The 25,484-nt window shown below is 48.1% G+C and overlaps 1 protein-coding gene across 2 annotated transcripts in view; it reads right to left on the bottom strand.

Annotated features, from left to right (window-relative positions):
• The window catches only part of LOC137675770 (CDC42 small effector protein 2-like), a 95,454-nt gene extending 70,420 nt beyond the window's left edge, over nt 1-25,034 (bottom strand). For both annotated transcript variants that reach the window (XM_068421983.1, XM_068421982.1), the window contains exon 1: nt 24,879-25,034. In XM_068421983.1, the coding sequence (XP_068278084.1) occupies nt 24,879-24,932 (54 nt within the window). In that variant the 5' untranslated portion in view covers nt 24,933-25,034. The remainder of the gene's footprint in view (nt 1-24,878) is intronic.
• Nucleotides 25,035-25,484: the final 450 nt, after the last annotated feature.

The following is a 25,484-nucleotide window of genomic DNA, read 5'->3' as shown; positions in this document are numbered from 1 at the left end:
AATGAGGTCCCCCCTCAGTCTCCTCTAAGCTAAAGAGACCCAGCTCCCTCAGCCTCTCCTCATAAGGGAGATGTTCCACCCCCTTAATCATCTTCGTGGCTCTGCGCTGGACTCTCTCTAGCAGTTCCCTGTCCTTCTTGAACTGAGGGGCCCAGAACTGGACACGCCGTGCATGTAATTCCCTCAACCGTTAGCGGACCTTTAGGCTATGGACTCAGTGGATTGTTGTTAGGAAGATCATCAGCTACCAAACAAGGTCTTCTGGTACTACCAGGCATCATCGACGCGGACTACACTGGACAAATTGGAATCATGTTGCGCGTATTAAACCCACCTGTGACGTTGAAACAAGGAACTAGAATCGCTCAATTAGTTCCGTTACGATCCAGTGTTCCTAGAGCCGTTGACACCGCCAGAGGGGATCAAGGTTTTGGTTCCACTGGAGCCCCCACAGTCACATTTGTGCATGAAATAACTACTGCCAAACCCTGTCGAACAGTTAATATCAGAGGACCCAGACACATAACGTTAACCGAGAAGCAGATGTTGTTGGACTCTGGAGCTGATGTTACCATAGTTCCTCGTGTGGCCTGGCCAGAAGCATGGCCTCTTGAATCAGTTAATACCACTGTGGTCGGAATCGGAGGCGCTTCACCCACAAATGTAAGCACTTGTTTTGTAACAATCGAGGACTGTCAGGAGAAAATAACGTCTCGAGTTCGACCATATGTGTTACATACCACTATTTGGATTCTGGGGTGGGATGTGCTTTCTCAATGGGGATGCGTTCTCCAAACGCCTTTTTAGAAGCGGCCATTGTGGCGAGCAACACCCGACCTACACTGAAGCTCACTTGGTTAACAACATCACCCGTCTGGGTGGACCAATGGCCGCCACCCGAAGAAAAGCTCGCACACTTACAGGAGTTGGTGCAAGAACAACTTGATGCAGGTCACCTAGTATCATCAACAAGTCCATGGAACACACCTGTATTTACAATACCTAAAAAGTCAGGGAAGTGGAGATTACTGCAAGATTTAAGGGCTGTTAATGCTGTCATGCAAGACATGGGCCCGTTACAGCCAGGGCTCCCTACACCTACTATGTTACCACGAGGATGGGATATCGTCATGATCGACCTCAAAGACTGTTTCTTCACAATACCTTTGCATCTGGACAACTGTGAAAAATTTGCATTTACAGTTCCCTCCATAAATCGTGCAGCACCAGCAAAGAGGTATCATTGGGTGGTATTGCCACAAGGTATGAAGAATTCCCCAACAATTTGTCAGTGGTACGTGGATCTGGCTCTACAGAAATTTTGAAAGACGCATGAGGGAATGCTGATTTACCATTCTATGGATGACTCGCTACTTTGTCAAAAGGGAACCATCCCCAGCGAGGTGGTAGAAGAATTGAAGTCGGATCTGGAAAAGTGGGGCCTGGTCATAGCCCCGGAAAAGGTGCAGCTGTCAACACCTTGGAAATATCTAGGGATATCGCTTACCGAATCCACTGTTCGACCTCAGAAATTGGAGATTCGAGCAAATGTAAAGACCTTGAACGATGTACAGAAATTAGTGGGAGACATTCAGTGGATAAGGACTGTCTGCGGCATCACCAATGCAGACCTTCAACCTTTCTTCGAAATGCTTCAGAAGGGTTCTGCACCTCAAGAATCCCACGAGCTCACAGAAGAAGCTCGATCTGCACTGCAAGTAATAACTCAAAAGATTGCCTTGTCTTGTGCTTCACGGGTAGTGCCTGAACTACCCGTGGACTTGTACATTTATAATATGAACTTTGAAGTATCAGGGATATTAGGACAATGGGACCCATCTCAGTCAATCCACTTCAAGTGCTGGAATGGGTGTTTTTACCCTCTCATGGTAAAAAGACTATCACTACAAGGTGGGAAGCTATCGCTCAAGTCATTCTCAAAGGGACTGCATGGTTATTAGCTGTGGCTGGACGAACACCTGACAAGCTTGTTATTCCAATCAGCCTCGACTACCTACCAGAAGTATGCCAATGGGAAGAACTTATGTCCCTAGCCCTATTGAACACGACGATGCAGATTGACAATCACTATCCGTCACACCCCATCTTTAAAACTCACATATCGCTGGAAGAACGGCCTCTTGTCATCAGTGAGCCGTTGCAAGCAATCACGGTGTTTACCGATGCAAGTAGCCGCACCGGAAAAGCCGGATTTGTCTGGCAAGAACAGGGAGAATGGAGAGAACATGTCATCGTAGCAGAAGGATCTGCTCAGGTTCTAGAATTACAAGCTGTACTCCTGGCCTTACAAAAGTGGCGTGCAGCACCCTTAAATTTGGTAGTGGATTCCCTATACGTGGTAGGGGTTGTGAAACGCATACACCGATCGTTGCTTCGCCATATCACCAATGAACTGTTGTTCAAAGCCTTTCTCGACCTGTGGCATGAAATGCAACACTGTCTACACCCAGTATTTATCACCCACATTAGAAGCCATACCAGTTTACCCGGAGGTTTGGTGGAAGGAAACTCCCGAGCCGATCAGTTGGTATCCACGTTTCCGGTGGACAGATCCCCACAGGCAAAATTAACAGAGGCTCGGCAATCTCACCAGTTTTTTCACCAATCTGCAGCAGCATTGCGATCGCAATTCCAATTGACCAAGAGTAATGCAAGGGCGATTATAGCTTCTTGCCCTGATTGTGCTAGAATACCTGTGTTACAGACTGCGGGAGCAAATCCTAGGGGAATCCAACCCAGACAGATTTGGCAAACAGACATCACCGAATATGCTGCCTTTGGCCGACTCAAATATATCCATGTATCAATTGACACCTGCTCCAGTCACATGTGGGCTACAGCCCTGACATCCATGACAGCTAAGGCTGTTAAAAAACATTTGTTGCAAGCTATTGCAGTAATGGGCCAGCCAGAACAAATTAAGACTGATAATGGCCCTGCCTATCGCTCTGAATCGCTTGCAGAGTTTATGCAGAAATGGGGTATTACACATGTACGCGGTATTCCATATAATTCTACAGGGCAGGCGATTGTGGAACGTGCGCACCGCACATTAAAAAAGCATTTAGAAATTATTCGAAAACAGGGGGAGATGGGACCACAGGATGCGCTACATAAAACATTGTTTGTATTAAATTGGCTAAACCCTAAGCAGGACTCGCAAACACCACCTGCCATAGCTCACGGGCAAGGAAATCAAAAAGACTTCAGTAATACAAACGTATCGGTAAGGGTATTCATCCCAGAATCAGGCACTTGGGAAGGGCCAAAGCAATTGATAACCTGGGGCAGAGGGTATGCTTGTGTCTCCACAGGAAATGACTGCCGATGGGTTCCGGCCAAGTGGGTGAAGCCGTGGCTGGATGAACCAGCTGACGCTACAGGATCAGGCGACTCTAGCACCAGAGGCCTTGAGGAGGCGTGATCACCGCCTTGCACGTATCGTTCGGCTGTGGCTCTAGAATCTGAATTCAGACAATGGTAGAATTTTAACCCGTCCCCTGGCTCTCTTCGGTCACCCAGGATTCATTCCGAAGCCATTGACCGGTGACAGACAGAGGCAACTAGAGGCCACCTGTCCGGAGCACGGATTGGTCTGTAGGCTGTGGATAAAAGTAGCATGTGCTGACTGTGACACGGTTGCGTGGCGGGTGACACGGAAAGACGACGGAGCACGCCATTGGCTCTGTCCCACTTGCGAGCGGAAAATTGACAGTTTTGACCTTGGCGGGTTTTTTGAACAATTTTTGGGAAAGCCTTTAGCTGAAATAGAAGGGAGAAGTTATTTTCGCTTTGCTTGGCCACCCACTCCACAAGAAAGGCAACTTTATGCCGCTGTAGGCTTAATAGAGAACTTAGAAGTTAGGGTTGCAGCTGTAATAGTTTTTAATCTAGGAAAATGTAATGCTTTGCAACAAATCATAGATAGTGCGTGTATTGTTGGATATCAGTGTGGGCAGGGGATTCCTGTTCCTAGGAGTTGGTGGGTAAGAGATGACCGATGGGAAGAAGAGAAGCGAAGATAGGGCTGTCACTCGTGGTCCTCGCGATCGGCCTCATACAGATCCTCGTGTGGTCGACAACCACACAGGCTGCAGAACACCAACCGATAGTACTTCCACCGACACAGTGGAAGGGGAGTCACAACGTTTGGGTGACTCTGATGCGGAGCCTAAACCAGATGCAGTTTTGTGTCTCCTTAGCTCAGCCTGAACAACCCTTTCATACATGTCTAGTAGGGGTCCCCTTAAACGGATCTGAAAGTAAGGAGATAACAACAGGGTTGAGTCAGCTGAAACAGTCCCTCTGTAAGAATGCAACAAAATGTGGTGAAAATTGGGATTCATGGGACGATAACTTGCCTGTCAGTCCCTTAGAGCCCCAGGAGCTTGACATCCTAGGAACTTTAGGGGCAGAGTCCTGCGTGTTTTTTGCTTTCAAAGAGGGAGCAGACGTTTATCGAAACAACATCATGGGATTACAAAATGTCACACCCAGTAATCCACTATGGCAAAATGAATCGATCTGGTGTGCAAACATAGGGCGCAGTCAAACAGAGCCAGCACCGGATTTAGCCAGGCCTAGGAAATTACCGAAAGGTTTATTCCTAATTTGTGGGGATAGGGCTTGGCCAGGGTTGCCCAGTAAGAAACTGGGAGGTCCGTGTACCATAGGCAAATTAAGCTTACTAATGCCTTCGCAACAGGTCATACTAAACCACACTAACCTACATGAAATTAGACAGAAGAGAAAGAGTGTGATGATGAGGTAGAACTATGGTCTAGGACTGAAGTAGTTCTTTCTTCTATTTTCGCCCCTGGTGTCGCTGCCACAAAAGGGTTAACACAATTGCGAAAATTAGCTTGCTGGGTTGCAAAAAGAGCTAACCAAACTTCTAGAATTTTAGAAGCATTAGCCAATGATGTAGATAGTATCCAGCATGCTACCTTACAAAATAGAGCTGCTATAGACTTTTTATTATTAGCACACAGTCATGGATGTCAGGATTTTGATGGGATGTGTTGTGTGGATCTGAACGATCACTCCAAGTCAATTCACAAGCAGATCAAAGAGCTCATGGATGCCACACAGAAAATGCGGGAGCATCATGGGTTTCTGTATGACTGGTTGGGTAATCTGGGAATTGGAGGATGGCTAGCCAGCCTAGTGAAAGGCTTGGCACAAGTATTGCTATTCATCTTTGTCTTGGTACTCTTTGTACCTTGTATCATAAAATGTTTGCAGGGAATGATATCAAGAACCGTTGCCATTGTATTTAGAAAGAAAGGGGGAGATGTTGGGGCCTGGGTCGTGGAAGAACTATAGAAAGGACATATGAGTACATTGTCAAGGGCACACTGTCCTTGGCGGTTGTGTACGTGCTGAGGCAGCATGAGACAGCAAGAAAGTGTACGTGCTGAGGCAGCATGAGACAGCAAGAAAATATAAGGATGTGGCTTTGCTTACGCTCATAGCAGATATCCAATCGGAACAGCAGAAGAGGCGCATGGACAGCGCGTGCACAATGCTTGCAACCAATAGCTTAAGGCGTGATCGCGAATACGGAAGTATGTATGCTATAAAAGAGCTGTGTTAACTGCAATAAAGTGGCTATCAGAGCATCACATTGGTGTGCTGTAGTCCGTTCCTCGCATGGACTCCAACAGTGCTCTTCAATATCTTCATTAATGATTTGGATGCAGGACTTGAAGGACTACTTTCCAAATTCGCCGATGACACAAAATTGGGAGGAGCTGTTGACACTCCCGAGGGCAGAGAGGCCCTGCAGAGAGACCTAGATAAATTAGAAAGGTGGGCAATCACCAACCGCATGAAGTTTAACAAGGGAAAGTGCCGGATTTTGCACCTGGGACATGGCAACCCTGGATGTACATACAGACTGGGGAACGAGAGGCTGGAGAGCAGCTCTGCAGAAAGGTATCTGGGGGTTCTGGTCGACGGCAAGTTGAACATGAGTCAACAGTGTGCCCTGGCAGCCAAGAGGGCCAACCGTGTCCTGGGGTGCATCAAGCATAGTATTGCTAGCCCATTGAGGGAGGTGATTGTCCCGCTCTACTCTGCACTGGTGCGGCCTCACCTTGAGTACTGTGTGCAGTTTTGGGTGCCACAGTATAAAAAGGATATGAAGATACTAGAGAGTGTCCAGAAGAGAGCCACAAAGATGGTGAAGGGTTTAGAGGGGAAGCCATACGAGGCGCAGCTGAAGTCACTGGGTCTGTTCAGCTTGGAGAAGAGAAGACTGAGGGGAGACCTCATTGCGGTCTACAACTTCCTCACAAGGGGAAGTGGAGGAGTAGGCGCTGACCTCTTCACCCTGGCGACCAGTGACAGAACTTGAGGGAATGGCAGGAAGATATGCCAGGGGAGGTTTAGGTTGGATATTAGGAAAAGGTTCTTCACCCAGAGGGTGGTGGAGCACTGGGACAGGCTCCCCAGGGAAGCAGTCATGGCGCCAAGCCTGACAGCATTGAAGAAGCATTTGGACAATGCCCTCAGACACATGGTGTGAATTCTGGGGCTGTCCTATGCTGGGACAGGAGTTGGACTCGATGATCCTTGTGGGTTCCTTCCAACTCAGGACATTCTATGATTCTATGAATAAGAAATGAATTTAGCTCATTAGCTGGACTGAACTGATAGTTGAGGTTTCATTTTCAGTGATGTTGAAGTATTGTTGAAGACAGACTATTGCTGTTGAAACTGAATCCCTTTCTGTTTCTGCAGTGGGGAAGAACTTATTCATATTCCACAGACTCATTACTTGCATGCTGTGTGGGGAAAACATTGACCATGATTAATTGGCAGGGCTCCATCACAAGTAACAGTTACTTGGGAAGACAAACGCCATCACTCTGAACGTCCCCCCTTTTCTTCTTCTTCCCCCAGCTTTATATGCTGAGCATGACGTCAGAGAATCATAAAATCATAGAACTGTTTCGGTTGGAAAGGACCTTTAAGATCATCAAGTCCAACTGTTAACCTAACACTGCCAAGTCCACCACTAGACCATGTCCCTAAGCACCACATCTACTCGTCTTTTAAATATCTCCAGGGATGGTGACTCCACCACTTCCCTGGGCAGCCTGTTCCAATGTTTGACAACCCTTTCAGAGAAGAAATTTTTCCTGATACCCAATCTAAACCTCCCCTGGCACAACTTAAGGCCATTTCATCTCGTCCTATCGCTTGTTACCTGGGAGAAGAGACTAACATCCATCTCGCTACAACCTCCTTTCAGGTACTTGTACAGAGAGATAAGGTCTCCTCTCAGCCTCCTTTTCTCCAGGCTAAACAACCCCAGTTCCCTCAGCTGCTCCTCATCAGACTTGTGCTCTAGACCCTTCACCAGCTTCGTTGCCCTTCTTTGAACTCGCTCCAGCACCTCAATGTCTTTCTTGTAGTGAGGGGCCCAAAAGTGAACACAGTATTCAAGGTGCGGCCTCACCAGTGCCGAGTACAGGGGGACGATCCCTGCCCTAGTCCTGCTGGCCACACTATTGCTGATACAAGCCAGGATGCTGTTGGCCTTCTTGGCCACCTGGGCACACTGCTGGCTCATATTCAGCTGGCTCTCGATCAACACCCCTTTTTATTGCCTTTTACAGAAGTGGCCAGATTAAGTTCTAGTTGGGCTTTGGCCCTTCTAATTTTTTCCCTGCACAGCCTCATGACATCTTTGTAGTCCTCCTGAGTCCCCTGCCTTTCTTCCAAAGGTCATAAACTCTCCTTTTTTTCCTGAGTTCCAGTCAAAGCTCTCTGTTCAGCCAGGCCAGTCTTCCCCGCTGGCTCGTCTTTCGGCATATGGGGACAGCCTGCTCCTGCACCTTTAAGATTTCTTTCTTGAAGAGTGTCCAGCCTTCCTGGACTCCTTTGCCCTTCAGGACTGCCTCCCAAGGGACTCTGTCAACCAGGCTCCTAAACAGGCCAAAGTCTGCCCTCTGGAAATCCAAGGTAGCAGTTCTGCTGACCCACTTCCTTACTTCTCCAAGAACTGAAAAAATCTATCATTTCATGATCGCTATGCCCAAGATGGCCTCCAACCATCACATCACTGACAAGTCCTTCTCTGTTCACAAACAAGAGGTCCAGCAGGGTGCTTTCCCTAGTTGTCTCCCTCACCAGCTGTGTCAGGAAGTTCTCTCCCACACACTCCAGGAGCCTCCAAAACTGTTTCCTCTCTGCTGTATTGTATTTCCAGCAGACATCCGGTAAGTTGAAGTCCCCCACGAGAACAAGGGCTACTGATCGCAAGACTTCTCCCAGCTGCTTATAGACTATTTCATCTACCTCTTCATCCTGGTTGGGTGGCCTATAGCAGACTCCCACCATGATGTCTGCCTTGTTGGCCTTCCCCCTGATTCTTACCCATAAACACTCAACCCTATTGTCACCATCCTCAAGCTCTAGACAGTCAAAACACTCCCTAACATACAGGGCCACCCCATCACCTCTCCTTCCTTGCCTATCCCTTCTGAAGAGTTTATAGCCATCCATTGCAGCACTCCAGTTGTGAGAGTCATCCCACCATGTTTCCGTGACGGCAACTATGTCATAGTTTTCCTGCTGCACAAGGGCTTCCAGCTCCTCCTGTTTGTTGCCCATGCTGAGTGCATTGGTGTAGATGCACTTCAGCTGGACTATTGATCCTGCCACCTTTGTGGGGGGAGAAGCCCTAATTCCTGCATGACCGTTCTTGGGCACTTTTGCGGTTTCTAACCCATCACTAACTTGCATCTCTGCTGCCGCATGGCTCTCCATCCCCTACCTCCACTGAGCTGGCACACCTTCCCACAAACACTAGCGTGCTGCCCCCAGGATTGTCTGTAGTGAGCCTGGTTTTATCCCCTTCCCCCTTCAATACTAGTTTAAAGCTCTTTCAATGAGCCCTGCTAACTCCTCTGCAAAGATCCTTTTACCCCTTTGAGACAGGTGTACTCCGTCTGTTGCCATCAGGCCTGGTGTCGTGTAGATCAAACCATGATTGAAGAACCAAAAATTGTGCCATTGACACCAGTCTTGGAGCCAGGTATTGATCTCCTGGCTCTTCCTGTTTCTTCCTTCATCACTCTCTGCAACTGGAGGGATAGAGGAGAACACTACTTGTCCTCCTGATCCCTTAACCAGTTGACCCAAGGCCCTGAAGTCTCTCTTGATTGCCCTCTGACTTCTTGTAGCTACTTCCTCGCTGCCAACCTGAAAAATCAATAATGGATAATAATCTGAGGGCCTTACCAGGGTGGGAAGCTTCCTCTTCACATCTTTAACCCGGGCCCCAGGGAGGCAGCAGACTTCCCTGTGAAGTGGGTCCAGTCTGCATATTGGGCCTTCTGTTCCCTTCAGAAGGGAGTCTCCTACGACAATGACCCATTTTTTTTTCTTTATGGATGCTATTTTCCATTCCATATGGTATGGAATATCTCTTTGGTCAGCTGGGGTCAGCTTTCCCAGCTGTGTCCCCTCCCAGCTTCTTGTGCACCCCCAGCCTACTTGCTGGTGGGGTAGTGTGAGAAGCAGGAAAGTTCTTGACTCTGTGTAAGCACTGCTCAGCAATAACTGGTAATTCTGAAGTTGGATCCATTGGAGAAATGCAAGAAGTTTAGTGGATTTCCTAGTATGTCAGATCTACTGATATTGTCAAAATAAACCTATATTCAAGAGCTTCTTAAGAAAGATGGAATAGGAAAAGATGGTTCTTTAGTAGTCAGCAAAAGAAATGAAGCTTGGCATTGGAACACGAAGCACCACAGAGATCACAAACTCCTCCAGGTACTTGCATTACTGGTAACTTCAAGGCAACTGCTTCCCAGTTCCATGAATGTAGTTAGCTTCTATGAAAAAGACAACACAGTCAACATCAGCTATTGGCTACAGATTTACAATCACAAGCAGTTAAAAAAAATAAATTAGAGAATGAAGAAGAGAAAAAGCAATAAATAGAACAACACCAGTTTTCTAAAGCATCGCAGACTGGGAATTTGCAAATTGGGTGCATAATAATGTGTAGATTATTTATAGTAAATATTTTTCCTTGTACTTTTCAGAAAATGGAACCATATAAAACCTAAAAAGACAAGCAGACAACTCCATTTTCCCCATCAACTAGAGCTATGGACACAGAACTCAATCATAATCACTGATAGGAAAACATCTATTGTTCCTAAATTTAAAAAAGAAAACTAAGCTAAAATAAAAAACACTACCCCCCTCCATGTTTTATAGCCTGAATGTCAGATACCTTTTTACCAACAGATGGGTCTCAAGTGGACTCTTGCAGCTATGCCAATGAAACAAGTTGGTTTTCAATAGATGGTTCATCAGCATGACAACTGCCAAATTCTGTTCTTATCAGATGATTTTAAGAGATCCCTGTGCCACAGTGTCATTAGACTATACCACTCAGAAGCATGCGTCCACAATCAAGGCACAGAATATGCATCTGTCTCTTCACAGATTTCCTGCATGGTGCCTCTGCCTCACCTCCATCTACAAACTTCTCCGTTTCGCTGAAACTCCCCAAAGTTCTGGGTATAAAGTGCCCAAAGATTCATGGACACAGGCTATAGAGTAGCCTTCTACAAATGCCGTCCAAGTCATTTAGGCCTATGTGCATCCGGATAGCTTCAAAATTTTACACTAAGGACAGCTGCATACCATATCAAAATAATTTAGCATAAAAATTGAATCAATGTGAAATATCTCACTTCAATGAGGAGGATCTGAATTGTCTAATATGGAATTAGTAAAAGACAGGCTATCGCTTTATAGTTGCCCTATAGAGAGCTTCACAGAATCACAGAATCAAAGAATCACAGAATGGTTAGGGTTGGAAGGGACCTCTGGAGATCATCTAGTCCAAATCCCTGCTAAAGCAGGTTCACCTAGAGCACGTTGCACAGGGTCGCATCCAGGCGGGTTTTGAATATCTCCAGAGAAGGAGACTCCACAACCTCCCTGGGCAGCCTGTTCCAGTGCTCTAGCACCCTCAAAGGAAAGAAGTTTTTCCTCATATTCAGATGGAACTTCCCATGTTTCAGTTTGTGCCCGTTGCCCCTTGTCCTGTCGATGGGCACCACTGAGAAGAGTCTGGCCACATCCTCTTGACTCCCGCTCCTAGGGTATTTGTAAGTATTGATAAGATCCCCCCTCAGTCTTCTCTTCTCCAGGCTAAACAGTCCCAGCTCCCTCAGCTTCTCCTCATTCATAAGAGAGATGCTCCAGTCCTCTGACCATCTTTGTAGCCCTCCACTGGACTCTCTCCAGTAGTTCCTTGTCTTTCTTGAACTGGGGGGCCCAGAACTGGACACAGTACTCTAGGTGTGGCCTCACTAGGGCAGAGCAGAGGGGGAGGATAACCTCCCTCGACCTGCTGGCCACACTCTTCCTAATGCACCCCAGGATACCATTGGCCTTCCTGGCCACAAGGGCACATTGCTGGCTCACGGTGAACTTGTTGTCCACCAGAACTCCCAGGTCCTTCTCTGAAGAGCTGCTTTCCAGTAGGTCAACCTCCAACCTGTACTGATGCATGGGGTTATTCCTCCCTAGGTGCAGGACCCTACACTTGCCTTTGTTGAACTTCATGAGGGTCCTCTCCGCCCAGCTCTCTAGACTGTCCAGGTCTCGCTGAATGGCAGCACAGCCTTCTGGTGGATCAGCCACTCCTCACAGTTTTGTGTCATCAGCAAACTTGCTGAGGGTACACTCTGTTCCTTCATCCAGATCACTGATGAATAAGTTAAACAGGACCGGACCCAGTACTGACCCCTGGGGAACACCACTAGCCACAGGCCTCCAACTAGACTCTGCACCACTGATCACAACCCTCTGAGCTCTGCCATTCAGCCAGTTCTCAATCCACCTCACTGTCACTCATCTAACCCACACTTCCTGAGCTTTCCTATGAGGATGTTATGGGAGACAGTGTCAAAAGCCTTGCTGAAGTCAAGGTAGACAACATCCCCTGCTCTCCCCTCATCTACCCAGCCAGTCATGTCCTCATAGAAGGCCATCAGATTGGTCAAGCATGATTTCCCCTTGGTGAATCCATGTTGACTACTCCTGATAACCTTCTTTTCCTCCACATGCTTAGAGATGGCATCCATGATGAGCTGTTCCATCACCTTTCCAGGGATGGAGGTGAGGCTGACCGTCCTGTAGTTGACTGGGTCCTTCTTCTTGCCCTTTTTGAAGACAGGAGTGACATTGGCCTTCCTCCAGTCCTCAGGCACCTCTCCTGTTCTCCATGACCTTTCAAAGATGATAGAGAGTGGCTTGGCAATAACATCTGCCAGTTCCCTCAGCACTTTTGGGTGCATCCCATCGGGGCCCATAGATTTGTGGGAGTCCAGTTTGTCTAAATGATCTCTAACTTGATCCTCCTCAACCAAGGGAAAGTCTTCCTTTCTCCAGGCTTCCTCTAGTACCTCCAGGGCCTGGGATTCCTGAGGGCCGGCCTTAGTAGTAAAGACTGAGGCAAAGAAGGCATTCAGTAACTCAGCCTTCTCTGTATCCTCCATCACCAGGGCACCCTCCTCATTCAGCAGCGGGCCCACATTTTCCCTAGTCTTCCTTTTGCTGCTGATGTACTTGAAGAAGCCCTTCTTGTTGTCCTTGATGTCCCTTGCCAGATTAAATTCCAAGTGGGCCTTAGCCTTCCTCGTCACATCCCTGCATACTCTGACAACCTTCCTATATTCCTCCCAAGTGGCCTGTCCCTTTTTCCACATTCCGTAGACTTCCTTCTTCCATTTGAGTTTTGCCAGAAGCTCCTTGCACATCCATGCAGGTCTCCTGCCCCCTTTGCTTGATTTCTTACTCATAGGGATGCACTGACCTGAAGTCCAGGGTTGTGATCCTACTTATTGCCCTTCTTCCTCCACGCAGGATCCTGAACTCCACCAGCTCGTGGTCACTGCAGCCAAGGATACCCCACACCTTCACATCCCCAGCCAGACCTTCTTTGTTTGTTAGCACAAGGTCTAGTGGCGCACCTCTCTGTGTTGGCTCCTTCACCACCTGTGTCAAAAAGTTATCGTCAACGCTCTGCAGGAACCTCCTGGACTGTGGGTGCCTAGCTGTGTTGTCTTTCCAGCAGATATCAGGGTGGTTGCAGTCCCCAATGAGAACAGGGGCCTGCGATCCTGAGGCTACTTCCAGCTGTCTGTAGAAGGCCTCATCTACTTCCTCTTCCTGATCAGGTGGCCTGTAGTAAACCCCCACAACAGTGTCACCCCTGTTAGCCTGCCCCTTAATTCTTACCCATAGGCTCTCGACTCGTTCTTCATCCACCCCTAGGCAGAGCTCGATACATTCCAGTTGCTCTCTCACATAAAGGGCAACTCCACCTCCTTGCCTTGCTGGCCTGTCCTTCCCAAAAAGTATGTACCCATCCATGACAGCATTCCAGTCATGCGAGCTATCCCCCCATGTCTCTGTAATTGCAATGAGAACATGGCCCTGCTACCACACGTAGATCTCCAATTCTTCCTGTTTATTCCCCATGCTGCATGCATTGGTGTACAGGCATTTCAGAGAGGTAGTCGAGCATGCAGGTTTCCCAGGAGGGGTGCAAGAGGATCCACCATAGCTATATATACCATTGAGGTGGTTGGCCTTTTGGTTCCCATCTTGGGAGGCAGCTAAGGAACATTTCTTGCCGTTCTGGTTGCCCTGGCTTATTCCCCCGTTGGAAGCAATGGCATGATCATTACCGCTCTGGACCCCACCCCCGAGTCCTTCAGTTTAAAGCCCACCTCACCAAGTTGGCCAGCTTGCTGCCAAAGATTCCCTTGCCTCTTCTAGACACGTGGATCCCATCCCTCTCTAGCAGGCTATAGTTGTCAAAGAGTGCCCCATTGTCAGCTTCCTAGAGCCTCTTTCACTTCAATTGTTTGGAAATAACTCATTAGAAACAATTTTGTAAATGAGAAGGCTGTGGCGCTCCTTTTTATCTTTCTTACTTTCTCTGGTGTCCACTCCATATCCCTCTCTTCATTGCCTTGCTGAATGTACGCCCCCACCCACCTCTGTCCAAAAAAGTTTCATCCTTCCAGATAACTGATATCTGTAGCCCACAGCATACTTATAAGGAGCACTCCCTGTCTTTGATCCTTTCGCTTTTCTATTTCAGTAACTTTTATCTCTGTCCTGGTCCCCTAAAGGTATCTGTAGACTTTGACATTTGATAACCATCCAGGAATTTCCCCCACATGATGGTGGTTATTCTTACTGAATTTACAAGTCACCTCTGTAAAGGATCCCAAAGACTGGATAACTAGAAGATTATATGAAATAATATTAAGGAATCCTACCACTTCAAGCTTCTGGCAATTCCCTCACCTTCCTTCATCCTAAATCATTTGCAGCAGCTACATTAAAATCCTTCCTGAAAAGGAAGTTGATACAGCTTTTCAGAAGCTTAAAAAAACCCCTTATCTTTTATAAAAGCAATGTATACTTGGTTTATACTCTAGCTGCTTTAAGTAGAAATAGAAACAATACAGCTTCAGAAGTGACCCTAGATATTTAACTGTGACATCATTCTAGACAATTTTAAAAATCCATTTAAGTTTTAAAGTGTTAATTGTAACACATTGTACTAAAAATTCAAATAAACTTCAAGTACATTTTATAAATTTAGTATGCCTTTAAAGCTGATGTGCAAGCATATCAATTTCCCCACTAAGAACATGACAGAGGGGTTTTGTTTTCCAGCTGCAGAACTAAAAAAGTAAAGAAGTTGAAAGACATACATTATAATGCTGCAGGAAGTGCCTTGATCTTTCTCCTGGGGCAGGGATGGGCAGCAGCAGACCTGCCTGCACAAGGTGTGCCCAGGTGGAGGACCTCCTGCAGCAGGTGGCTGAGCTGCAGGAGGTGGTGAGGAGGCTGTGTGACATCAAGGAGGCTGAGAAGGAGTTGGATAATGGGGTCCAAGTGCAGTCTGCAGTGGCCCCGCAGTCCATGGCCAAACAGCCGAACCTCCCAGTGGCACACACAGAAGGAAGGGAGGATAATACCGCAGAAGAATGGAAGGTTGCAACGGCTTCACTGCTCTGCAGTCTGAGGAGGAAAGACCTGTCGCATCAGGAGAGACACTGGAACTCAGTAAGGCAGCCCAATGTGCCCCCCCGTATAAAGACCAGTGCTACCAAGAAAAAGTGATGGGTGATAGTGGTAGGCGACTCTTCTGAGAGGCACAGAGGCACCCATCTGCCAACCTGATGCGCTCTCTAGAGAGGTGTGCTGCTTACCGGGGGCTCGCATCAGGGATGTCACTGAGACACTACCGAGCCTCATACAGCCCACAGACTATTACCCGCTGCTGTTGTTTCACGTGGGCACCAGTGATGCAGCCAGGAGCAGTCCGAGGACTATCAAGGACTACAGAGCCCTGGGAGCAGTGGCAAAGGACTCTGGGGCCCAGGTAGTTTTCTCATCAATCCTCCCAGTCAAAGGGAAGGAGTTTGAAAGAGCCTGTTGAATCAGGAAAATCAACAAATGGTTACAGGACTGGTGCCACAGCCAGGGGTTTGGCTACTTAGACCATGGGACTCGCTTTGAGAAACCTGGTCTTCTGGCAGCCGACGGGGTCCATCTGTCAGAGAAGGGGAAGACCATCTTTGGTCACAGGCTTGCCAAGCTGGTGAAGAGGGCTTTAAACTAGAGTTGCCGGGGGAGGGGAACCTCAGTCCATCCCAATTCAGCCAGTCTGATGCCAGGGCCAGCAATAGGTGCCCAGAGACTGGAGAAGGATGGCAGGTCAGCAGGAGAGCACTGGAAGAGGAGCACAAAGGAATTCCAGCCAGTAAGTCAGCTTCGTCGGGGGCCCAACTGAAATGCCTCTATGCAAATGCACGGAGCATGGGGAACAAACAAGAGGAGCTAGAGATGTGCGCATACCTGCAGGGCTATGACCTTATTGGCATCACAGAGACATGGTGGGATGGCTCCTATGACTGGAGGGTAGGAATGGAAGGATACAGGCTCTTTAGGAAGGACAGGTAGGGGAGAAAAGGAGGGGGTGTTGCCCTCTATCATTGACCAGTTCGAGTGCATGGAGCTCTGCCTGGGGATGGAGGAGGAGGAGCCAATGGAGAGCTTATGGGTCAGGATCAAAAGGAGGGCAGGGAGAGGTGACATTATAGTGGGGGTCTGCTACAGGCCACCTGACCAGGAAGACCAAGCAGATGAGGCCCTCTACAGACAGATAGGTGTAGCCTCACGTTCACAGGCCCTGGTCCTCATGGGGAACTTCAACCACCCTGATATCTGTTGGAAGGACAACACAGCTGGGCACAAGCAATCCGGGAGGTTCCTGGAATGCGTGGATGACAACTTCCTTCTCCAAGTGATAGAGGAGCCGACGAGGAGAGGTGCCATGCTGGACCTTGTTCTCACCAACAAGGAGGGGCTGGTGGGGGACATGAAGCTCAAGGGCAGCCTTGGCTGCAGTGACCATGAAATGGTGGAGTTCAAGATCCATAGGGCAGTGAGGAGGGCACACAGCAAGCTCACCACCCTGGACTTCAGGAGAGCAGATTTTGGCCTCTTCAGGGACCTGCTTGGGAGAGTCCCTTGGGATAAAGCCCTGGAGGGAAGAAGGGCCCAAGAAAGCTGGTTAATATTCAAGGATCACCTCCTCCAAGCTCAGGAACGATGCATCCCAATAAAGAGGAAGGCAGGCAAAAACACCATGAGGCCTGCGTGGATGAACAAGGAGCTCCTGGACAAACTCAGGCACAAGAAGGAAGCCTACAGAGGGGTGGAAGCAAGGGCAGGTAGCCTGGGAGGAATACAAAGAAAATGTCCGAGTAGCCAGGGATCAGGTTAGGAAAGCTAAAGCCCTGATAGAATTAAATCTGGCCAGGGACATCAAGGGCAACAAGAAAAGCTTCTATAGGTATGTCGGTGATAAAAGGAAGACTAGGGAAAATGTGGGCCCTCTCCGGAAGGAAACAGGAGACCTGGTTACCCGGGATATGGAGAAAGCTGAGGTACTCAATGACTTTTTTGCCTCTGTCTTCACCAGCAAGTGCTCTAGCCTCACCACCCAAGTCACAAAAGGCAGAGGCAGGGACTGGAAGGATGAAGAACCGCCCACTGTAGGAGAAGATCAGGTTCGAGACCATCTAAGGAACCTGAAGGTGCACAAGTCCATGGGACCTGATGAGGTGTATCCACGGGTCCTGAGGGAACTGGCAGATGAAGTTGCTAAGCCGCTATCCAACATTTTTGAGAAGTCGTGGCAGTCCGGTGAAGTCCCCGCTGACTGGAAAAGGGGAAACATAACCCCCATTTTTAAAAAGAAAAAAAAGGAAGACCCGGGGAACTACAGGCCGGTCAACCTCACCTCTGTGCCCAGCAAGATCATGGATCAGATCCTCCTGGAAACTATGCTAAGGCACATGGAAAAGAAGGAGGTGATTGGTGACAGCCAACATGGCTTTACTAAGGGCAAACCGTGCCTGAAAAATTTGGTGGCCTTCTACGACAGGGTTACAGCACTGGTGGATAAGGGAAGAGCAACTGATGTCACGTACCTGGACTTGTGCAAAGCACTTGATACTGTCCTGCATGACAGCCTTGTCTCTAAATTGGAGAGACATGGACTTGACGGATGGATCACTCAGTGGATAAGGAATTGACTGGATGGTTGCACTCAAAGAGTTATGGTCAACGGCTCGATGTCCAAGTGGACACCAGTGACGAGTGGCGTTCCTCAGGGGTCAGTACTGGGACCGTTCCTGTTTAACATCTTTGTCGGTGACATGGACAGGGGGATTGAGTGCGCCCTCAGCAAGTTTGCTGACGACACCAAGCTGTGTGGTGCGGTCAACACGCTGGAGGGAAGGGATGCCATCCAGAGGGACCTTGACAGGCTTGACAGGTGGGCCTGTGCGAACCACATGAAGTTCAACAAGGCCAAGTGCAAGGTCCTGCATGTGGGTCAGGGCAATCCCAAGCACAAATACAGGCTGGGCGGAGAATGGATTGAGAGCAGCCCTGAGGAGAAGGACTTGGGGGTGATGGTTGACGAGAAGCTCAACATGAGCCGAGAATGTACGCTTGCAGCCCAGAAGGCCAACCGTATCCTGGGCTGCATCAAAAGAAGCGTGGCCAGCAGGTCGAGGGAGGTGATTCTGCCCCTCTACTCCGCACTTGTGAGACCCCACCTGGAGTACTGTGTCCAGCTCTGGGGCCCCCAACATAAGAAGGACATGGACCTGTTGGAGCGAGTCCAGAGGAGGGCCACAAAGATGATCAGAGGGCTGGAACACCTCTCCTATGAAGACAGACTGAGAGAGTTGGGGCTGTTCAGCCTGGAGAAGAGAAGGCTCCAGGGAAACCTTACTGCAGCCTTTCAGTACTTAAAGGGGGCTTATAAGAAAGATGAGGACAGACTTTTTAGTAGGGCCTATAGCAATAGGACAAGGGGTAATGGTTTTAGATTAAAAGAGGGTAGACTCAGACTAGATACAAGGAAGAAATTTTTTACAATGAGGGTGGTGAAACACTTGAACAGGTTGCCCAGAGAGGTGGTAGATGCCCCATCCCTGGAAACATTCAAGGTCAGGTTGGAGAGGGCTCTGAGCAACCTGATCTAGTTGAAGATGTCCCTGCTTATTTCAGGGGGGTTGGACTAGATGACCTTTAAACGTCCCTTCCAACCCAAACTATTCTATGTTTTTACGACAAAATTATTTACTAAATTCCAATGAGCTGAAGCAAAGGGATTAATAGCAGAAAACATACTATGACAATGTGGGAAAAAGACCCTGCTTGAACTCTCTGAATGCAGACTGAGTTTGTAGACCTAGCAACTGAATGTTTTACTTATTTTAAAAGGCTTTTCCTTGTAAAATGTGATCATTTGATGTACATTTTATGGAGTGACAAAATATATGGTAAAAGAGATTTTAAGGTTGTATTTCACAGTAAACTTCAAAGGAAAAGTTTTATCTGTCTGATTACATTAAAAATTACAAGGACACCAAAACCAAACAAAATCTTCTCATTCCTTTTATAAATTTTCTTCCTTTTTCACTGAGAAATAATATGACCTGACTTATTCTAGAACATAAGTGTACTGGTTTTGGCTGGAGTAGAGTTAATTTTCTTCATAGTAGCTAGTATAGGACTATGTTTTGGATTTGTGCTGAAAACAGTGTTGATTATAACACACTGATGTTTTTGTTATTGCTGAGCAGTGCTTACACAGCATCAAGGCCTTCTCTGTTTCTCATGCTGCCCCACCAGTGAGTAGGCTGGAGGAGGGTAAAAAGTTGGGAGGGGACACAGCTGGGACAGCTGACCCCAGCTGACCAAAGGGATATTCCATACCATATGACATCATGCTCAGCAATAAAAGCTGGGGGAAAGGAGGAAGGGGGGGCATTCACAGTAATGGCATTTGTTTTCCCAAGTAAACATTACATGTGATGAAGCCCTGCTTTCCTGGAAATGGTTAACCATCTGCCTGCCAATGGGAAGTAATGAATGAATTCCTTGTTTTGTTTCGCATGTGTGCACAGCTTTTGCTTTACCTATTAAACTGTCTATCTCAACCCACAAATTTTTGCATTTTTACCCTTCCAATTCTCTTCCCCATTCCACTGTGGGAGGAGTGAGCGAGCAGCTGTGTGATGCTTAGCTGCCTACCAGGGTTAACCCACAACAATAAGTTATTATGTAATTTAAGATATCCTAAGCACTTGATCGCTTTTCCTATTATTTAAAATACTATGGTTCAAACAGTGTGAACAGAAGGGCTTACATCAAACAGACTAGATAGAAATAAATATTTAAACCGGTGTAAAGTTCAAAGACAGAGAGTATGCGAGAGAAAGAGCAAGAGAGAGATCTAAATACTGCAGAAGATCATTTTGGTGACGTGAAGCATGATACGAGCAGCATACAAGAAGACCAATTTTACTGTCTTCAAAGGATAATCAAGAGGCCCTCATATTTGTAAAACATTACTGCAGGTTTTACACTGTAGTAATTTCACATAAGTATTATGCACTTCAGAAATTCCTCTTGTATTTTAATTTTAATACATCTCAAGTCTAATCAGCTTTTTCATATCAAAACTAATTACAAGATAGTTTTCATATATAATTAACATTATCTAATTTAAAATCTAGCTAGAATAAGTGTTTGCCGAAACATTTAAGCTGCACTACATTCAATAAAAAGCCATGGTGCTTATGCACATGCCCCATGAAGACCTACTTATCAGTGTCCAAGAGCTCCGTATTTTACAGTATTCTGTAGTGCCTTTCCTCAGAGGATGTCAAAGCAGTTAACAGCATCCTGGGCAAGCATTAATCTAAGTAAAATATTCCACAAGTCAATAATTTTTTGCAACAATGAAGCAGATTCTTCCCTTCACAAAAAAAAAAAAAATCCAAACCAAAAAATCAGCACCCTCCCCAAAACCTCACATGCAGAACACCAACAACCCACTATCCAAAACACATACTTCACAAATTAGAGAAACCAAGGACTACAGTTTGTACCTATTTGCTATTTAGAAAACACCTAAGTGTTGCAGCCTGCAGTAAACCCCATAACCTTCAGGTATTCTGCTTGAATCACTAGATCAATTAACATCTTAATCTTCTCTGTCTCTTTTTGAGGTTTCCTTCTATCTCACTATCTTTTGTGCCTTTGCTCACTGTTTCCCTCTCTCGCTCTATCTCCCTAACACTCACACTCTCTCGCTGTCTCTCCGCCTCTGTCTCTATTTCTGAATTTTGTCTCCCTCCCTGTCTCCCTCTTTCTCTCTCCCTGCCCCCATCTGTCTGTCTCTCAGACATTCAGTCTCTTACTTTCTCTCTAGTTCTTGCTCAATCTGTGGCACTCAATCTCTTGCTCTCTCCCCCCATATTGATCTTTCTCTGTCTCACTCATGCCATCTCACTGTCTCTCTCATACTCACTACCTTGCTCACTTGCACTTGCTCGTTCTCGCTGTCTCACGCTCACTCACTCAGTGTGGCGCCTGCCATCTCGTGCCCGTTCGCATCATCTTGCGCTTGTTCTCATGCGTGCTAATGACACCTTGCACTCATTTTCTCACCTGCTTGCAGTTGCTCGCAGTCGCACTCTCACGCTTGTGACTGTGCCACTCTCTTGCTGCCTCGCTCTTGATCCATCTAGTGATCACTATCTTATTCTCAGTCTCTCATGCTCACTCAAGTGTGCACTCTCATCTCACTCACTGTTTTGACCAACCGCACTCACTCCAGCTCACTCCCGCAGTCTCACACTTGCTCACTGTCTCTCACTTGTGCTTGCCTCTTGCATGCTGTCTCACAGTCACTGTCTCATGCTCGCTTGCTGTCTCACCCTCTCTCACTCAGTCTTGTACTTGCCACCTCACTCAATCTCACTGTCTTGCCCTTGCTGACTCATACTCACTCTCTCTCATGGTCTTGCACTCATTCTGTCTCACAACTGCTGTCTCACTCCCTCTTGCCGTCTCATGTTCCCTCTCTTCCTCTTCTGCTCGCACTCTTTTCCTCCCCCTCTTGCCCGCTGCTTCCTGGTCTCTCGCTCTAGCAGCCTCGCTCTCAATAGTCTCCCCCCTCACTCTCCTGTATGTGCTTGTCTCCTCCTTCTCTCGTTCCAGCTCGTCTTCTCACATTCGTCTCCTCTCTCTCTCCCTCATGCTTGTATCCTCATGCTCTCCTTTGTGCTTGTCTTGTTCCTCTCCCTCATGCATTTATCTTCTCTCTCTCATCTCCTCCTTCTCTCGATTGTGCTTGTCCTTTCCCTGTTGCTAGTCTCCTCACACTCTTGCTCACACTCGTATCCTCGTGTTCATCTCCTCAAGTCTCATGCTCGCATTCATCTCCTGGCACTCATCACCTTGCGCTTGCTGCCCCACGCTCACCATCCTGTGCTTGCCTCCTCACTCCCTTCCCTGCACTCATCTCCTCACTCCCTTCCCTGCACTCACTTCCTCACACTCACCTCCTTGCCCCCTCGCCCCTTGCTCTTGCTTGGCTCCTTGCTCCCACTGCTTGCCTCCTCACCCTGGCTCACTCCCTCACCTGCCTCCTTGCCCACTCACTTGGCTCCTTGCCTGCCTCCTTGCTCCCACTCACCCCCTCACCCACTTGCCCTTGCTTAACCCCTCACCCCCTCTCTCGCCTCCTCATCCCCTGCCCCCTTGTGCCCCTCTGCCACCTTGTGATTGCTCATCCCCTAATCCCCACTTGCCTCCTTGCCCCTCTCATTCGCCCTCCCCCTCTTGCTCGCCGTCTCCCCCTCCCCCTCCCTCGCCCTCTTGCCTCCCTTGCCCTCCCGCTCACTCATGCCTTCTTGCCCTCCTTCGCCCTCTTGCCTCCCTCGCCCTCCCTTGCTTGCCCTCTCCCTCCCGCTCACTCGCACCCTCTCACCCTCCTTACCCTCCCCCCTCGCCTGCCCTTGCCCTCCTGCTCACTCACATGCTCGCCCACCAGCCCCGCTCACTGTTGGTCTCTTGCCCCTGCCCTCCCACCCTCTCGCTCCCACCCTCCCTCTCACACCCTTGCTCTCGACCTCTCACTTGCGACCCCTCGCTCTCGCTCTCTTGCTCGTGTTTCTTCCCTCCCTTGCTCTCGCACCCCCCCGCTGCATGCATGCTCTCACTCTCGCTAGCTCTTGATCTCTCACCCGTGCCCCCTCGCTCATGCACTAGCTCACTCTCCTGCCCGCGCTTGCTCTCCTGCTCTCACTTCTGCTTCCGCCCACTCTCTAGCTCTCACTCTCTCGTGCCCTCACTCACTTGCCCTTGCATGTTCCCGTGCTCTCTCCCGTGCTTCTGCTCCCCCTGGTTTGCACTCGCACTCACTCTCACTTGTTCCCCCCATCTCTCTCCCTCCCTGTCTCACCCCCTTGCGCTCCCCTGCCCGTGCTCATCTGCACACTCTCGCTCCCCCTCTCTCGCGCTCCCACTCCCCCACGCTCCCTCCCCCACTCACCCACTCTCACTCCCTCCCACTCCTGCTCACTCACTCTCACCTGCTCAATCACTCTCGTCCGCCTTCCCTGGCTTGTGCTCATTCCCTCCCGCCTGCCCCCACTCTCTCACCCGCCGCCTCCTTGCTCTCTTGCTCTCCCTCTCATCTGCCCTCTCTCTGACTTCATTTAAATGAATGCTAAGAAAGGCAGAGGAGGAATGGATTTTACCCTATATTTCTTAATAGCAATATTTCCTTCCTTCACCATTGTCCAGCCACACAGGAAAATAAGCCTTAAACAGAATCACAGAATCACAGAATCACAGAATGTTAGGGATTGGAAGGGACCTCGAAAGATCATCTAGTCCAATCCCCCTGCCAGAGCAGGATTGCCTAGACCATATCACACAGGAACGCGTCCAGGCGGGTTTTGAATGTCTCCAGAGAAGGAGACTCCACAACCTCTCTGGGCAGCCTGTTCCAGTGTTCGGTCACCCTCACCGTAAAGAAGTTTTTCCTCATATTTATGTGGAACCTCCTGTGTTCCAGCTTGCACCCATTGCCCCTTGTCCTGTCAAGGGATGTCACTGAGAAGAGCCTGGCTCCATCTTCATGACACTTGCCCTTTACATATTTATAAACATTAATGAGGTCACCCCTCAGTCTCCTCTTCTCTAAGCTAAAGAGACCCAGCTCCCTCAGCCTCTCCCCATAAGGGAGATGTTCCACTCCCTTAATCATCTTCGTGGCTCTGCGCTGGACTCTCTCTAGCAGTTCCCTGTCCTTGAACTGAGGGGCCCAGAACTGGACACAATATTCCAGATGCGGCCTCACCAGGGCAGAGTAGAGGGGGAGGAGAACCTCTCTCAACCTGCTAACCACACCCCTTCTAATACACCCCAGGATGCCATTGGCCTTCTTGGCCACAAGGGCACACTGCTGGCTCATGGTCATCCTGTTGTCCACTAGGACCCCCAGGTCCCTTTCCCCTACGCTGGTCTCCAACAGGTCTGCCCCCAACTTGTACTGGTACATGGGGTTGTTCTTGCCCAGATGCAGGACTCTACACTTGCCCTTGTTATATTTCATTAAATTTCTCCCCGCCCAACTCTCCAGCCTGTCCAGGTCTCTCTGAATGGCTGCGCAGCCTTCCGGCGTGTCAGCCACTCCTCCCAGTTTTGTGTCATCAGCGAACTTGCTGACAGCGCACTCTAATCCCTCATCCAAGTCATTCATGAATATATTGAATAGTACTGGTCCCAGTACCGACCCTTGAGGGACTCCGCTAGACGCAGGCCTCCAACTGGACTCTGCCCCATTGACCACCACTCTCTGGCTTCTTTCCTTCAGCCAGTTCACAATCCACCTCACTACCCGATCATCCAGACCACACTTCCTCAGTTTAGCTGCGAGGATGCTGTGGGAGACCGTGTCAAACGCTTTACTGAAATCGAGATAGACCACATCCACAGCTTTACCATCATCTATCCACCGGGTTATGTCCTCATAAAAGGCTATCAAGTTGGTTAAGCAGTATCAGATGTCATGACATTTCCAGCTATTCACCTGCTTTTTGGCAGATCTTAGAGCAACAGTTTAGATCCTCCTCACTCTCATTCTCCCCTTCCTTTCTCCCTCTCTACAGTTCAAACATATAAAGGCTCTTTTCAAAGACTTCAAACAGATTTAAGATTAAGGATAGGAAAATGTCTCTATGACAGTCTATATTAGACTCTCTTCTTTCAGTTAAACCAAGATAGTAGTTAATTCCTTAATCCTCACTGGGCTTAGTCCAACAGCACTAATTTAAGAAGCTAAAACAAAAAAAAAAGAAAAATTGAACAATGTATTGAATTATACACAAAACAGTTCCAATACTCATACTTACAGGCTGAGGCTGTTCTGCAATACAGCAGTTGAAACACAACCAGAACTCACTCATTGTTTACAGTCTGAAGTGCAAACACAGATGAAAAGCAGAATTCAATCTCTGCAAAAGTGTCTCCAGGTAGCAAGTTCTTTAAATAGATTTAATTATAATGGTTCCAGTGTGAAAAGTTTCTCTGTTGGGCTTTTCTCCAAAGAAAAGTCAGTCCCAGGATAAACAGGTTGAAGATAATTTATTTTGGAGTCGTCTTTAAGAAGACTGGTCCCAGTATCACACAAATGTTACATATGCTTCTTTGATCCCTAGCGTTATGTGAACCTGAAAAGAAAGAAGTACAGTACATCAGAAAGAAAGAAGATACAGAATCTCATACTCACAGACAGCCACCCACGCCAGTGATTTCTTGATAATATCTTGAACTACAGAGTGGAGAGACACTAGCGAACAAGTCACATGCTTATGTCGTGGTTTAATCCCAGCAGGCAACTAAGCACCACTCAGTCGCTTGCTTGCTCCTCCCCCTGCCCCCCAGTGGGATGGGGAGGAGAATCAGAAAAAAAAGTAAAACTCGTTGGTTGAGATAAGAACTGTTTAAGAACTGAAATA

The sequence above is a fragment of the Nyctibius grandis genome, chromosome W (assembly GCF_013368605.1).
Source record: "Nyctibius grandis isolate bNycGra1 chromosome W, bNycGra1.pri, whole genome shotgun sequence".
Classification (NCBI taxonomy): domain Eukaryota; kingdom Metazoa; phylum Chordata; class Aves; order Nyctibiiformes; family Nyctibiidae; genus Nyctibius; species Nyctibius grandis.
This window is presented reverse-complemented; position numbering and strand designations above follow the sequence as displayed.